The sequence below is a fragment of the Hemitrygon akajei genome, chromosome 3 (assembly GCF_048418815.1).
Source record: "Hemitrygon akajei chromosome 3, sHemAka1.3, whole genome shotgun sequence".
NCBI classification, from domain to species: domain Eukaryota; kingdom Metazoa; phylum Chordata; class Chondrichthyes; order Myliobatiformes; family Dasyatidae; genus Hemitrygon; species Hemitrygon akajei.
The window spans coordinates 80,121,400-80,137,386 of record NC_133126.1 but is presented as its reverse complement, the minus strand read 5'-3'; the positions used below and the strand labels follow the sequence as shown (position 1 = coordinate 80,137,386).

At 38.8% G+C, this 15,987-nt stretch overlaps 1 protein-coding gene across 1 annotated transcript in view; it reads right to left on the bottom strand.

Annotated features, from left to right (window-relative positions):
* The window catches only part of dcaf5 (ddb1 and cul4 associated factor 5), a 65,287-nt gene extending 49,646 nt beyond the window's left edge, over positions 1-15,641 (bottom strand). The window contains exons 1-4 of the mRNA XM_073040215.1: positions 15,075-15,641; positions 7,304-7,447; positions 2,780-2,816; positions 84-220 (exon numbers count right to left, since the gene is read on the bottom strand). Coding sequence (XP_072896316.1) covers positions 84-220; positions 2,780-2,816; positions 7,304-7,447; positions 15,075-15,318 — 562 coding nt within the window. The 5' untranslated portion in view covers positions 15,319-15,641. The remainder of the gene's footprint in view (positions 1-83; positions 221-2,779; positions 2,817-7,303; positions 7,448-15,074) is intronic.
* Positions 15,642-15,987: the final 346 nt, after the last annotated feature.

The following is a 15,987-nucleotide window of genomic DNA, read 5'->3' as shown; positions in this document are numbered from 1 at the left end:
CCATCCTTGGTCAATATGAACCTAGGAAGATCTCATTAGGGACCACTACATATTAGTCAAGCTTTATGACTCTTCATACGTACCTCCGTGGCAGTCCCGTATATCCCAGATAAGAACTCTGCCATCGTCAGATGAACTGGCAAACACATTATCATTCACAGGACTCACAGAAAGGCCATATACAGCATCATCATGTGGGAAAACATTCACAATTTCAGTGCTGAAAAAGATTCAGGTAATGAATGAGTTAAATGTGTGAGATTAATAACTGTAGAAAAGCTATTAACTATGGAACAATGAGAAAAGCAGAATAAAACTAAATTCACCTGACAACCTCAAATTACCCCAAATAACAATGTGTAAAAAAGAAATTTGTTACAGGTCATATTGTTAATTGCAATCCTTTCTCCAAGATCCTTTTTCTGTCCAAATTCATTGACTGTGTTACCGCTTTCCAAATTCATGCTCAGATTCCCAAGTCCACTCACGTGAAAATATTAGTTAGGGCAAGAGGATCATCATCTATTGCTTCTCTTCCTCTGCCTGAATTTGTAATATTGTTGTTCCATTATCTAACCAAGCCTCTCATCTATTTCCATCTTCATGCTGCATTACAACAACATCCAAAATATAGCTACTGCAGAGTCAGTAATAAGATTCATGTCTACTTCTCCATCTCTCTTGATCTCACTACAGTATCTGGACTTTCAGGCTGCTTATCTGATATCCATAACAGGTGGCCAGGAATGTCCTCCAACTGAAGTCTACTACCAGCTGTTCTTATTTCTTACCACTTCTCTACCTGGTAACAGTCTAAAAATTAGACAGATCATAATCCTGGCATCCTATCTGACATCAAGAGGAGCTTCAGACATTTGTTTCGTCATTAATATTTCTGATTTCCACCCTTGTAATACCACTTGATTCAGTACCTGCACCAGCTATCTGTGGCTAAATCTTTCATCCATGACCATGCAAACCTCTAGATATAACCAGTAACTATATTGTAATGAATTAGGCATATGGATACTGCTGACTTGTTTTCCTCACCCAACTCTCTTATTCAAAACTCTGCTGTCCCACTGTTAACTCACATCTTTCTACTTTCAAATTAGTGTGCTTACTGATGAAGACTAATTTATGTCTTGATATTTAAAATTATCAATTTCAAATCGCTCATGGCCTTTTTAATTTCCCTCAAACTCTGTACACCTTGAAATATCCATGTTCCATTCATAATGGCCTAATATTCTCAAATTTAAATAATTCTATTACTCAACTTTGCTTATCTGGTATACTTTCTTTGTCTCCTTTTCCCCTTTAAGATGCACTATAACTTGCCTTTTTAGGCTAGCTTTCCATCCTCTGTCTTACTACCATCTTTTATCTCAGCATGAAGTTTTGCTTGACAATGTTCTAAGTACACCAAGATGAATTGCCACATCAAAGCACATATATTGTTGCAGCACAATTACCTTTACATCTCCCATCGCTCCAACTGTACATATAGACCTTAGCACAACCTTCCTCATTTATACTGAGGAAAGTGCTCCATTGAATGTTAAATGTAATTATGATATTCATAACTGGCTGAACAAAATCTTGATATCTGCTGAACAGGTTACGCATTACTGCTGTAAATTAACCATCATGCATAATCTGAATTTTCTAAAGAACATTCAGTGTTCACCGGACACTTCAGGTTAGATAACACATTCACTTAAGGTGTCAGATAATGAGTACACAACTAATACTGTTTGTTATTGCAATCTAAGTTTAGTATTTCAAACCCAGTTTTCCACCATTGCTTTCTCCTGCAAAAAAAAGCACTACTCAAGCTTTCATAGAAAACCAAGTACATTTGCCCTTATTCAACCAATCACTGGGGTCAATTGCTCAGACCAAATTGGAAGACACAAACTCCTGTTAGATTTCCAGTTCAATATCTAATCTCACTTTGTTATTATCATTAGCAGTGTCTACTTAAACCTCCGAAGTGTCATTCAGCTCATTCCTGATACCACTGAAACCTACTTTTAGACATTGGCAGCTTCCCAGGATCAATGCAATAATCTACAAGATCTTCAAAATTAATGTAAAGCAGGTTCTATTTAAGCTTTATACCAGTTCTTAATGTGAATAGCTACATTTTGACTGCAGAGATTTGTGGAGATGTTTTCCCCCATTATTCTGCACTTGCTTCCTTTCATTGATTCCCCACTTTCAAAATCATTGCCCACAATGACAACTCCATTCAATGACATTGCTTCTCCCTCTAATCTTCCAGACCCACCCCCCCCCCCACACACACACACAGTTTCCTCCAGCATAATGTCCCAGTTCCTACATTTACAAGAATGAATATACATGCCTTGCATTAGCTCCCTCTCATGAAGAATAGTTTGATGAATCAAGACCTTGACATCACACCATGTACAAAATTCAGAATGTCATGGAACTAGCCAAAACGAAGACCTTTATTAAATCAATTTCAAACCAATATATACAAAAATTTATCAAAGACTTTCATGTCCAGATAACATTCCAAATAAGACATGCAAAAATGCCATACCCACTATTACTGCTGCCAATCTGAAAGATCTTTCTTTAAACAGTGTAATACAAACAGTGAACAACACCTATAGTGCATTCAAAACTGAGCACTGTTCTAATGACTTCTGTCAATTGCATTTCTCCTTGCATTCAGCTCTTCAATAAAAACCTCTGCCAAGTTCTAAATATTATATCATTAGTTGGCATTTATTTCTCTTTGACTTACCTTTCAACATCATGAACAATCACTTGCTCATCATTTCCTATTAAGGGAAATTGAAAACAATTAGCCTTCAAAACAAACTCTAAAAATTGCTGTTAACAATATTGCACACTGGCATTGTCAACAGAATAGCCCAAATCTCAGGATCAGTTCTGGAGACACTAACATAGGCACAACAGAAAATGATATTTACCTTCACAACAAAATACAATGTTGTAACACAAATGAAATACTGCACACTAATTATCTAAAGTAATTGAAATAATCATATTGCTTTATACAGTTAAATGGTAGCACAGTATTCATGCACCAGTAAGCTACAAATGCAATTTCTGGTTTGTGGTTTTAGCTGTATTCCAGATGTTCAACTGCTTAACAATTAGCTATTTTTTCCAAAAATGTATCAATATCAACGTGAGAATTTTCTCTTTTTTAAACTCTAGGTTTCTCAGAATCAGGTTTATTATCACCAGCATGTGATGTAAAATTTGTTAACTTAGCAGCAGCAGTTCAATGCAATACATAATCTAGCAGAGAAAAAATAATAAATAAAATAAAACATAATAAATAAACAAGTAAATCAATTACATATATTGAATAGATTACTTAAAAAGTGTGCAAAAACAGAAATACTGTATATTGAAAAAGTGAGGTAGTGTCCAAAGCTTTGAAGTCCATTTAGGAATTGGATATCAGAGGGGAAGAAGCTGTTCCTAAGTCGCTGAATGTGTGCCTTCAGGCTTGTGTATCTCCTAGCTGATGGTAACAGTGAGAAAAGGGCATGCCCTGGGTGCTGGAGGTCTTTAATAATGCCTTTCTGAGACACTGCTTCCTAAAGATGTCCTGGGTACTTTGTAGGCTAGTGACCAAGTTGGAGCTGACTAGATTTACAACCTTTTGAAGCTTCTTTTGGTCCTGTGCAGTTGCCCCTCCATACAAGAGTTTCTTCAATAAGTTTCATAAACAACAATCAAGTGCCCAAATCTTTCCAAGAAATGAAGATCCAGACGAAGCCATTCAAGTTTTTTTTAATGTGTAATGTTATGTAAAGTGTCATGCAGTCACCTGATAACTGACTTTACATATAATCCAATCAGAACATTGGCACAGACAAACTACAGTTTGTCCCAGAGGGGGAGGGGGAGAGAGGTTGAGAAAATGAGAATGGTTTCAGAAATGGTATACCAATATCATTTACAAACCTACCGACTCTCACTGCTATCTTGAATATACTTTTATTCTGGCATTTTGCCCCTTCTTTTCCAGTTCTGATGAAGGGTCTTGGCACAAACATTTACTGTTATTCTTTTCCACAGGCACTTCCTCACCTGCTGAGTACCTCCAGCATTTTGTATGTGTTACTATCAAATAATGTCTGTCATTTTGGAGTCATACAGCATGGAGGTAGGCCCTTTGGCCCAACTGGCCCATGCTGACCAGGAAGTCTTATCCAATCTAGTCCCACTTGTCAGTATTTGGCCCATATCATTCTAAATCTTTCCAACTGATGCATCTATCAAATTGACTTTTACTAGTTGTAATTGTACCTGCCTCAAACACTTTCTCTTGCAGCTAATTCCACAGAAATACCACACTTTGTGTAGAGATAGTTCCCGCGTTCCTCTTAAATCTTACCCCTCTCACCTTAAACCTATGCCTTAGTTCTTGATACCATAACTCTAGGAGGAAAAAAAAAACAAAGCGCATTCGCCCTTTGCAGGAAGTAGCTTTGGTAAGTCTTGGAGGAAGCAGCTATTGACCAATTCTCTGCCTGGGATGGCAGAATGTAACCAAATGTCAATAAACATATGTACCTGACTCTAAAAATTCAATACATGATTAATTGATTGCCAAAAATCACTATTTACGCAGCTGTTTTCCATTTAGTTTCAGCTGAAAATCAATATGTGTAATTACATTCCTAAATGTTCCAGATAGGGAGTCCAAATCAGGTTACATCGCTAGAGTGAACTCATTAAGCAGAGTTTCTGCTAATCCACCATTCAAGGAAGGCGTTCAAACTGTGCTTGTTAGGTGTGCATTTTTAACTTCTTAAAAATGTAGAAGTATTTTGTTTTAAGAAACCTGATCTAATAAAGCCAATAAATTCAGAGAAAGGAGAGATTATATTAAAATAATTGCTCGACAAACATTTTCAGTTTCATTGCCAAATTTGCACAAAGTTAACATATCACACATTACACTAATACAGGTTTCCCCTGCAATCTGAAAGTAGAGTGTTCATATGAAACTGTTTGTAATCCGAAATGTCGTAAATCGAAGAAGAAATTACCATTAATTTATATGGGAAAAATTTTTCAGTGTTCCTAGGCCCAAAAAATAAACTACAAAATCATGCCAAATAACACATAAAACTAAAATAACAGTAACTTAATAGTAAAAGCAGGAATGATATGATAATTACACAGCCTATATAAAGTAGAAATACTTTTCTGCAATCATTGCAGCACTGTCTAGCATAGCGAAAATCTCACTATGTAACGTATAATCATACTACATAGCAGAAGCAGTCTCTCCAGTAACCTTTAAGCTATGAAGCTGCCAAATCATACCAAATAACACATAAAATGCACAGCCTATATAAAGTAGAAATAATGTATGTACGGTGTAGTTTCACTTACCGGAATCGGGAAGACAGCGAGCACACTGATGATGGTGTGTTAGGCTGAGTCGTCGGAGGTTGAGGTGCTCGGCAATTTTTTTCAATAAATTGCAGTTTTGTCACAGTTAAACACTTGCTTATATGAATAATCACCTTCTGTAATTATTTTCTTCAGTTCCGCTGGGAACTTTTTAGCAGCTTCAGTATCAGCCTCTCTCCAGTAAACTTTAAGCCATGAAGCTGCCCTTGCCTCAAAAACCGATCAAACCACCCATGGCTACCTTTAAATTACTTTCGCAACACTTTCATCACCATTGTCCAGTGCTTTCTGTTTCAGCTTATTAAAAAGACTGACTGATTTCTCAATTATAAGATAACTTAACGAACACCACGCTTTGTACACCCATCAATCCACTCAAGCAATAGACTTTCCATTTTATTCATTATTGGATGCTGACTAAGAGAGACCACTTTGCTACGAGCAGAACCAACAGTAACATCAGTAGCTTTCAAGATGATTTCTCTCTGCGTATAAATAGTGTGAATGGTGGACGCAGGCAAGTTCAACACACGGATAATGTCCTTACTTAGTTCATCACGATCAAAACACTTAATTATGTCTAGTTTTATGCTAAGTGTAACATCCTTATGAGCTCTTTTAGGCTCTTCTTAGAACTCATCTTGCTAACGGATGCACAAAATAAATCGACATAAAGCACAGATGCTCACAGGCACGTGTTTAGCAATGGTGGCTAAAATGCAGTTCCGGGGAGGAACTTGGCTGCTCGGGGCATGCACTGCCTTTCTTCGTAACAGTGAAAACACCTTCTGTTAGCGAAAACAGGTAACTAATGTAGGTCTTTTGTTAACAGCGAGGTGTCGTAAAGCGGAAGTTCGAAAAATGGGGGCCACCTGTACTGTATTTGTCAATGTGCAAGAGTGAGTTTGTAAATCTGGCAGGACCAAAGGGTGTTGGGAATGGCGGGGGTGGAGTGCTGCGGGAGAGGTATGGGACAGGTGACAGGGTGATGGGGTTTGGCACAGTTAAGGCACACCCATCCCTGAGATACCAGGGAAGATGATTTGATTCTAAACAATTAGTCTGTTGCTCATTACAAAATGTCTCTCTGCTGCTTCTCGTTCCCTCCCCTTTTCCCAACCATGATTCACCTCTCCCTGACCCCTTCCCACTCTTAATCCACAATACAAAGCCATAACAGAATCAGGATTATCATCATTCACGTACATAATGAAATTATTTTTTTGCAGCTGCAATACAGTACAATAAAATTACTACAGTTGTGCAAAAGTCTTAGACACCCTAGCGATATATATGATTCTAAGACTTTTGCACAGTACTGCAAACCAGAGGAATCCAGTTCCTGTAGAAATGTGCTTCATGTCTGGAATTTGTCTTGAGTTCTCAATTAAATATATGTGATCAAATGCCAGCTCTGCAGTGGAACACTAGTGAGTTAAGAACTAGGTCCAATATTTCTACTCAGTAGTCGTTCAAAATTTACTCAAAACTACAGTTTGCTCATGTTGCTGTCTGGTCAGCATATTATTTTGTACACAAGGCAATCAGATGTTTTGTTCAACAAGTTAGCTCCCTCATTGATAAGAATTAAACAAATTATTTCATTAAACTGCATCTAGAAGAAAAATGCAGGTCAGCTTATATAAGTCCATGAATTATTTTAAACATATTAAGCAGAACATTTAGAAGTAATCAAAAATGAACACTAAATATTCACAACTTTAATTTCTTAATATGCAATCCAAGCTCCTATTTAAAGTGCACATAAATTGTAATATTTTAGAAACCCAAGTGATTTTGCTTGATGTTCAAATAAATCATTGTTTAAGTGATAGATTGTTATGTTGCTCACATGGTTTCTTACCTCCAGAAAACAGATGGGTATTTGTGCTGTCAAATGCCAAGCAGAAAATGTTGGATAGATGTTCACCTTTCAATTGGGTAGGCTTAGCTTTTGAATGAATAGCTTTATCAACGTGCCACAACAATACACGGCGATCATCTCCACCTGTTAAAAACAATATTGCAAATTACTCTTCAGTCATACAACTTAAATAGTTAAGGCTGTTTATACAAAGTAAACAGAAAGGAAGGTTGGAATGAAACCTGTATATCATGACCAAAAGAGTTTTCAAAACTAATGAAATAACTTAAGCAAAGTCAAAGGTTTATGAATAAATATCAGAACTCAACATTAGCATTTTTGCAATTACCAAGTGAGTCCAGGCCTCTGCTAGGGAATGGCAGTGCCTGCTCCATGTGCTGTCAAATTGCACAGGTCCTACAATCCCTCTCACTACTATGTTGGATTTGTTATAAATTGTTGCATCTCCTGTCTTTGGCTACACATTTCTTCTCAGGCCAGAGGTCTGCCATGTTAGTGACCTTAAATGCCAGTGATCAATGTTGAGTTTATTGCCAAAGAGAAATCCACAGCCTGGGAAGAACTGTGCAGCAAAATAAAGAAGGGGTGACAGCAGCTTCCATGATATCACATAGGAGATAAAGAGATCACAGCATCTAATCATATGAAGCAGCTGCTGCCAACCCCCAGCAATGGTCTGCACTTAATGGCCATTAATAAGGTACATTACAGGATCATGGAATAAAGGACACAGCAATCTGTTCATTACAACTATTCTACAGACCCATTCCAATGCCACAGAAAATTTAATTACTGACAATTTGGTCAAGTTGAAGATTTTTTTTAATAGCTGGTATTAGTTGCAAAACTGGATTTGGTTATTATAATTTTCTTTAGTCAAGCAAGTTTAGAATGAGTTGCTCATCATTTTGTAATACGTAATGAAGGATTTCGTGGATGAATTTGCAGGGTTTGGTTGCATTTCTTCCTTTGCTTGTACTAAATAAATCAGCACTACTCTATCATACCCTATCCCATACCCATACTCTATCAAGTGTAACTGAAATGCTTCAAAGCAAAATATTTGGAGAGACAAATGGAAACAAGGGTATGAATACCCAATTCATGTCACTGTAAGGTATTGAAGCTACAACCTTTTGTCATTATGCTATATAAGCTCATACTAGGTAATGTAAGCCCAGTCCAGAATGTACTTAGCTTGGAAAACAATTACTGTAGCAACTAACAGCACTGAATCAAACAAATCGCCCCTATACAAAAAACATTTTTCACTGAAATCAAAAGGAGGAGTTAGTAGAAGTTCTTAACCAGGGCTGGATGTGGGAGTTTTGCCATAAAATGATAACATTACAAATGGTAAATCTTCATTCAGAAATGTACTAGTTGATCCTAACAAAGCTATCCCCAGCTTATGAACATGCAAACTGTAGACATCTATAAGTAAAAGTGAGCTCTAACATTATTATATTCAAAAGTCTGATGTACATAAAACCTTCATTCCTATGAATGGCAAAACTAAATTCTTTCTTATTAGTTAAGTGTTATTAATGCTATTCAATATAACACTATGGAGGAATGGTTTCCACAGTGATTTTTATGTATTTTCTGACACAGACAAAATTTACTTAAAGGACATTTGTAAAACAGAAACTATTCAATACCTGGGGAAGCCTGTATTTGCAGAACTATCTGTCCAAGGAGCAGAAAATAAATAGGAAAAAAAAGCACTTAGGAAACCCTGAGATTAAGACATAATTTATTAAAGGCAAACATTGCCTAACAAAAATCAGGGAGCTCTATCATAAAACAACAAAGCATGGAAGATGGTGGCATTTGTAATATATGAACGTTCTAAGTGTTCATAACTGATAATTGTAAACAATTGCAGCACATACATAAATTTGACAAAAAGATTATAAAGCAGGCAGCTTTATAAAATGTAACGTTCCCAGATTCGAAGGAAGTGCACCAGAGGTTAGAGCTCGTACTTCTTCATTTAAAAAAATACAACATACAAATCAAGTTTTAAGTTTCAAAGTTTATAGATGGCACAAAACCTAGAAAAGCAGTCACTTTAGGGAAGATATTAATTATTGGTGGAGTGAGATCAGAGACATTGTGTACAATTATTAAAAAAACAGTACTTCTTTACTAGTTAGGCCTTATCTGGTGCATGTCATAAAATGATAGGCTACAGAATAAACTGACAAGAACAGTATCGGATACAAATGCCTTTAGAGTTAGAGAGGGGCCAAGCAACAAGGACGATTCTGATAAATGCTCAATACTCTCAGCTCTTAAGTTTAATAGAGAAAATTAAAATTGAGAGATTTTGTAAGGTTACAAACAGGAGAATGTATTTCCAATATTACTTGAATTCACAGAAGGCATTTGACAAGGTGCCTTATATGAGGCTGCTAAACAAGATTCCGTGGTATTACAGGAAAGATACTAAAACGAATAGAAGATTGGCTAACTGACAGGAGGCAACGAGTGGGAATAAAGGGGGCCTTTTATGGTTGGCTACCAGTGACAACTGGTGTTTCGCAGGGATTGGTGTTGGGTCTGCTTCTTTTCAAATTATATGTCAATGATTTGGATGATGGAATTGATGGCTTTGTGGCCAAATTTGCGGATGATATGAAAATAGGTGGAGGGACAGGTAGTGCTGAGGAAGCAGGGAGTCTGTAGAAGGACTTGGACAGATTGGGAGAATGGGCAAAGAAGTGGCAGATAGAATACAGTGTTGGAAAGTGCATGGTCATGCACTTCGGTAGAAGAAATAAAGGCAGACTATTTTCGAAACAGAGAGACAATTCAGAAATCGAGGGTCAAAGGGATTTGGGAGTTCTCACGCTGGAGTCACTATCCTAAAGGTTAACTTGCTGGTTGAGTTGGGTTTAACGAAAGCAAACGTGCCATGGTCTGCTCTTTATCAGATTACAGTATTGCTTTGCATTATTAGAACTATATGTTAAATTATGTGGTTTTTGTTAGTTAGTCTTTTATCAATTATGGTATTGTCTGCACTGTTGTAACTAAATGTTAACTATAACTATGTGGTTTTGTGTAGGTTTTTGGTTTGTTGGGTGGTAGTGCTGGTCTCTTGACTTGGTGTGTCTGGGTAGTCTTGTTTTGTCTGATAGGTTTGGAGTTCCTTTCCGGGGAACGTGCTAAGATGGTAGCGCGATATTGATATGCAGCAGCCTTTCCGGACTCTGGATTGGAGATTACCAAATGTTATGTGGTTTTTCTTGTGTGATCTGTTTTGTCGTGTGCTTTTTTTTGTGAAATCGTTCCGGAGAACGTTGTCTCATTTCTTAACTGCATTGCATTTGTGGTTTCCAAATAACAATGAACTAAATCTGAATTGCAATGTTAGCATTCATTTTGAGATGACTAGAATATAAAAGCAAGGATGTAATTCTGAGGCTTTATAAAGCATTGGCAAGCAGTTTTACTAGCATCGATGAGGGTCCAGAGGAGGGTCACGAGAATGATTCCGACAATGGAAGGATTAATGTATGAGGATTGTTTAATAGCTCTGAGCCTGTACTCGCTGGAGTTTAGCAGAATTGGGGGTGGGGTCTCTTTGAAGCCTATCGAATATTGAAAGGTCTAGATAGAGTGGATGTGGAGAGGATGTTTCCTATGGTCAGGGAGTTCAGCACCAGAGGGTACAGCCTTAGAATAGAGGAATTCATTGCCACAGACAGCTGTGGAGATTGATAGGTTCTCGATTAGTAAAGATTACAGGGAGAAGGCAGGAGTATGGAATTGTGAGGGATAATAAATCAGCCATGATGGAATGGCAGAGCAGACTCACTGGTATGAATGGTCTAATTCTGCTCCTATATCTTATGGTCTAACATTAGGAGAGTTGGGAGCAGATAAAAAAAGAAAATATTCTCACACACAATTACTGAAATAGTCATTAGACACCAAAAATGATCTTGCAATGAATTAGACATAAGGGCATTATTATATACAGTACATCTCCAAACAAAGTTGCTATCCAAATGTTTGGAAATTTTGAAAATGTCAGAGGTCCTGGTTCCTGGACTGGTCACTGGAGAATTTATTATACCACTGTGTAACAAAAGTCTGTTGTACATTAATTGCAATAATATCTAACAGTCCAGAAAATCCACCATTCCAGCACCTAAGTGCTCAGCATGTCAGAGTAATGGAGTTTCAATGTAGGTAATCTACAATGTCAAACATTTCTAAAAGAAATTTTAAAATGACAAGCCATGCATACGTCAGGAAACAAAAAAGCAAAAACTGTCAATGTACATTTGTATCATCATACAGAAAATGCAAAGACAGTATAGAATATTAAATTCTTCAAGTCTGTCAGTCATTCATCTATACTAATAACTGGGGAGAATATAATTTCACCTGTGGCAGACAGACTGCTCTTCTTTTAGACAAAAATTATATCTTCAAATCAATTGCCACAATAATCACATCACTCCTCTAAACAATGTGCTAATTATAAAACTGAGGAATAGAATTAAATCCATGTGCAGAAATATCCTAAACACCTAAAAATATGTATTAATAATGTCTAATCTGCCGCTACTGTAAGACAACTTCCAGCATGTTGTTTTAATCCGATAGATTTTTCCAGCAAGCTTAATTCCAGTTGTAAATTGTACTTTCAAAATAAAGTACATCTTCCACGGTTAAAAGGTACAAACAGAAAGTTATGTAAAACTAATTACAAGATAACCTTTCAGTATCATTAGTAGCTCTACCAACACATTGGCATACGCATACTTAAATCCCTCTGCCTGTATCATAGACATTCTGAGTGTACTGTGGAAAACACTGTTACTGGCCGCATCACTGCCTGCTATACAGGCTGCAATGCACAGGATTGAATAAGGCTGCAGGGGCTGTAGACTCGGTCAGCTCCACCATGGGCACAAGAATCATCACCATTGAGGGCATCTTCAAAAGGTAGCGTCTCAAGAAGAAAAGATCATCATTAAGGGCCCTCACCATCTGAGACATGCGCTCTTCTCATTACAACCATCAAAGAAGAGGTACAGAAGCCTGAAGAGCCACACTTTAATTTTAGGAATATCTTCTTCTCCTCTTCAATCAGATTCCTGAAAAGTTCTAATTATTGACTTCAGGAGGAGGAAACCAGAGGTCCATGAGCCAGTTCTGATCAGAGGTTAAGAATTGGAGAAGGTCAACAACTTTAAATGCTCTGGTGTTATCATTTCACAGGACCTGTCCTAAGCCCAGCATGCAAGTGCAATTACAAAGAAAGAATGGCAAGACATCCAATTCCTAAGGAGTTTGTGAAAATTTGGCATGACAAACTTCTACAGATCTGTGTGCTGGGTACTACATATGCTGCATCATAGCCTAACATGGAAACACCAATGCCCCTGAATGGCAAGTCCTACAAAAAGTAGTGAACATGGCCCAGTCCACCACGGATAAAGCTCTCCACTATTGAGCACATCTACACAAAGTGTTGCTACAGGAAAGTAGCATCCATCAACAGGGAGCCCTATCATCCAGGAAATGCTTTCTTCTCACTGCTGCCATCAGGAAGAAAGCACTGGAGCCTCAGGACTTACACCGCCAGGTTCAGGATCAGTTATTAGCCATCAGACTCTTGAACCAAAGGGGATAACTTCACTCAACTTCTCTTGCCCAATCACTGATATGTTCCCACGATCTATGGCAAGCAAGAGAAAGTCTGCGGATTCTAGAAATTCAGGCAGTACACACAAAATGCTGGGGCATCTCAGCAGGCCAAGCAGCATCTATGGAAAAAGTAAACAGTCAAAGTTTTGGGGTGAGACCTTTCTTCAGGTCCTGATGAAGGGTCTCAGCCCAAAATGTTGACTGTTTACATGTTTCTATAGATGCTGTTTGGCCTGCTGAGGTCCTGCAGCATTTTGTGTGTATTGCCACAACCTATGGACTCATTTGAAGGAGACTTCATCTCATATTCTTGGCATTTACTGCTTATTTATTATTATTATTTCCTTTTGTATTTGCAGTTTATTATCTTTTGCACACTGGTTGAATGCACAAGTTGGTGCTGTCTTTCATTGATTCTATTATGAATTTATTGAGCATGTCCACAAGAAAATGAACCTCAAAGTTGGACATGGTGACATACATATACTTTGATAATAAATTTACTTTGAACTCTGAACCCATGAATACTACTCCCTCGCTATTCCTCTTTTGCATATTTGTATTGTAACTTTTTTGTAAGTTTTTTTGTCTTGCACTGTACCGTTACAAAACAACTAATTTCATGACATATTTCTGCAACATTAAACCTGATTCTGATTCTGCCTCTCTGCCCTTCTCTAAAACTACCTTCTTTGACTAAGTTACAGTTATCCGCCCTTCTAACTCCCTATCAGGCCGGATGTCAAATTTATTTAAGAATACAAGTGACATATCAGAATCATTTTCCTACTATGTGAAACCTATATGCACAATTAAAAAACATTGGCTGAATAATAATATAGATTGGAAATATCTGATGATCAAGTCCCATCTGAATAGATATACTGCTCTGGTTTACCATTCAGATCTACCATACATTGTAAAAAAAAATAACATGTTTATGAAATGCTACATTAAAGTCCCCTTTGAGAGGATTAGATTACATTAGCAATTTGTTACCAAGTGAACCACGAGTTCTTTCATAAAGCTCTCATCCCCTTGTTGTTACTCACACCCTCTCCATCATATTTAACGCTTGCTGATCTAAATTGGCGTTAACAATGGCTAATTATATTTTTGAAAATTCTTTCATAGTCTCTGCATTTTGAACATCATCTGGTGTAACAACTCCAGTCTTTGGAGACACAAGAGACTACTGATGGTGGAATCTGGAGCAGCAAACAATCTGCTGGAGGATCTCAGAAAGTCAAACAGCATCTGTGGGAGAAAAACAATTCTGATGCTTGACACACTGGGTTCATCCAGTAGATTTTTGTAACATTAGCCTTTCATTCCTCAACCCCGTTATTTCTCAAGATCTGTTCATTAGTTCAGAACCATTGAATATTCTGTTTTAGTGTTCCATCATTATGGATGTGTCTTTATCTTGGTGCTGGATTTATCTGCACTAACCTCTATGTGCTCAACTCTTTCCCGTTTTGAATGCTCCTATCAAGCACCTCCTAGATCAAGCTGTTGACCATCTACCCTTATGTGTTTCTATATCAAATTCTGTCCAATTATGCTCCTATCAAAAGCTGATATTTGCACTGAACATCTCGGGGACACAGGCAAATATTGTAATATCGTACAATGAATCCTTTCCCTTTCCTTGTTACCCAGCAGTAATTGATTTAAAACAGATATCCCAGTAGCAATGAATTTAAAACAGAGAATGCCACTAACAAATTCTGTCTAGGCAGCCTCTGCCAGGACGCGAACATGAAGTGGGAGATTAACATCTGGGATTTTAAGGAAACAAAAGTGCAACCACTCCTGGAACGGGAAAGGGTGACAGCAAAGTGTGGGAGGCTGGGGTGCGGCCTGCAGCGCTTCTCAGACCACGGCCTCGATTTCTGGTGACCGAGGCGCAGGGGAAGGCAGGCGGCCCCATCCCCCAGCTGCAAAAGTGAGAGGAGTGGAGGTGCAGGAGGGGTTGTATCCATAACAACAGGGCGCGTCTGTGTAAATAGGCGGCTGTGCGACTCTGTTCCCCTACCCAGCGCCGGCCTCTCCCGGCCCACGGCCCCCCACTTCTTACCGGACACCAGCAGCTCGCCAGCGCCGCCGCTGAACTCGATGGCGTTGACGCAGCCGAAGTGGCCGAGCAGGTCCTTCTTGAAGAGGTTCCTGCAGCCCGACAGCCGCTGGCGCTGGAAGCCTTCCTTGAGGAAACGGTCGCCGCTCAGCTCCCGGTGGCCCAGGAACCGTAACAGTGGCCCCGGCCCGGGTCCCGGCTGACAGCGGCCGAGCTCCCGCATCGCGCCGCCTCCAGCTCCGCTCATTCACTGCCACCGCCACTCCCCTTCATCGGCTCGGTTCCTTCCAGCGGATTAACGGCAGTCCCGGGCCGACATCAACACCACACGCCGCCGCCGCCTCCCCTTCTTTGCTGACCAGCCGCTCCTCACCCCTCTGAACTGGAAGTAGATGATACCCTTTGCTTCGCCACTTATGTAAAATCACAGCTACAACCAAAACTGTTGCCGGGGGGCTCGCATTACACCCCCACCACTACAGAACAAAACCTTTCCTGAGCAAACTGATCACTACTCCCACAAATAACGCCGCCTGCTTCTGTGTGCAGTCAGAAATGTCAACTTTTGGGGGTGGGACCAAAGCCGTAAGGAAGTGTAAGACAGATCACATGCATCTTGTAAATAGCTTGGGTTTTATTATATATTTTAAAAATTAGACTTTTTTAAAAAAGTGAAGAAGTTATATTGCTTTTTGCTGTTGCTCAAACACTTCTCATGTCATTTACATCTCCACTGAACCACCATTTGCTTTTTTATGCCCATAACCAATCTCTCATATATCACCATCCCTGCTGTCATTTGTTCACAGGCAGAAGTTATGGAGGGAGAAAACATTTCCTGATCAACACACACAAAATGCTGGAGGAGCGCAGCATGTCAGGCAGAATCCATGGAGGAAAATGAATAGTCGACGGT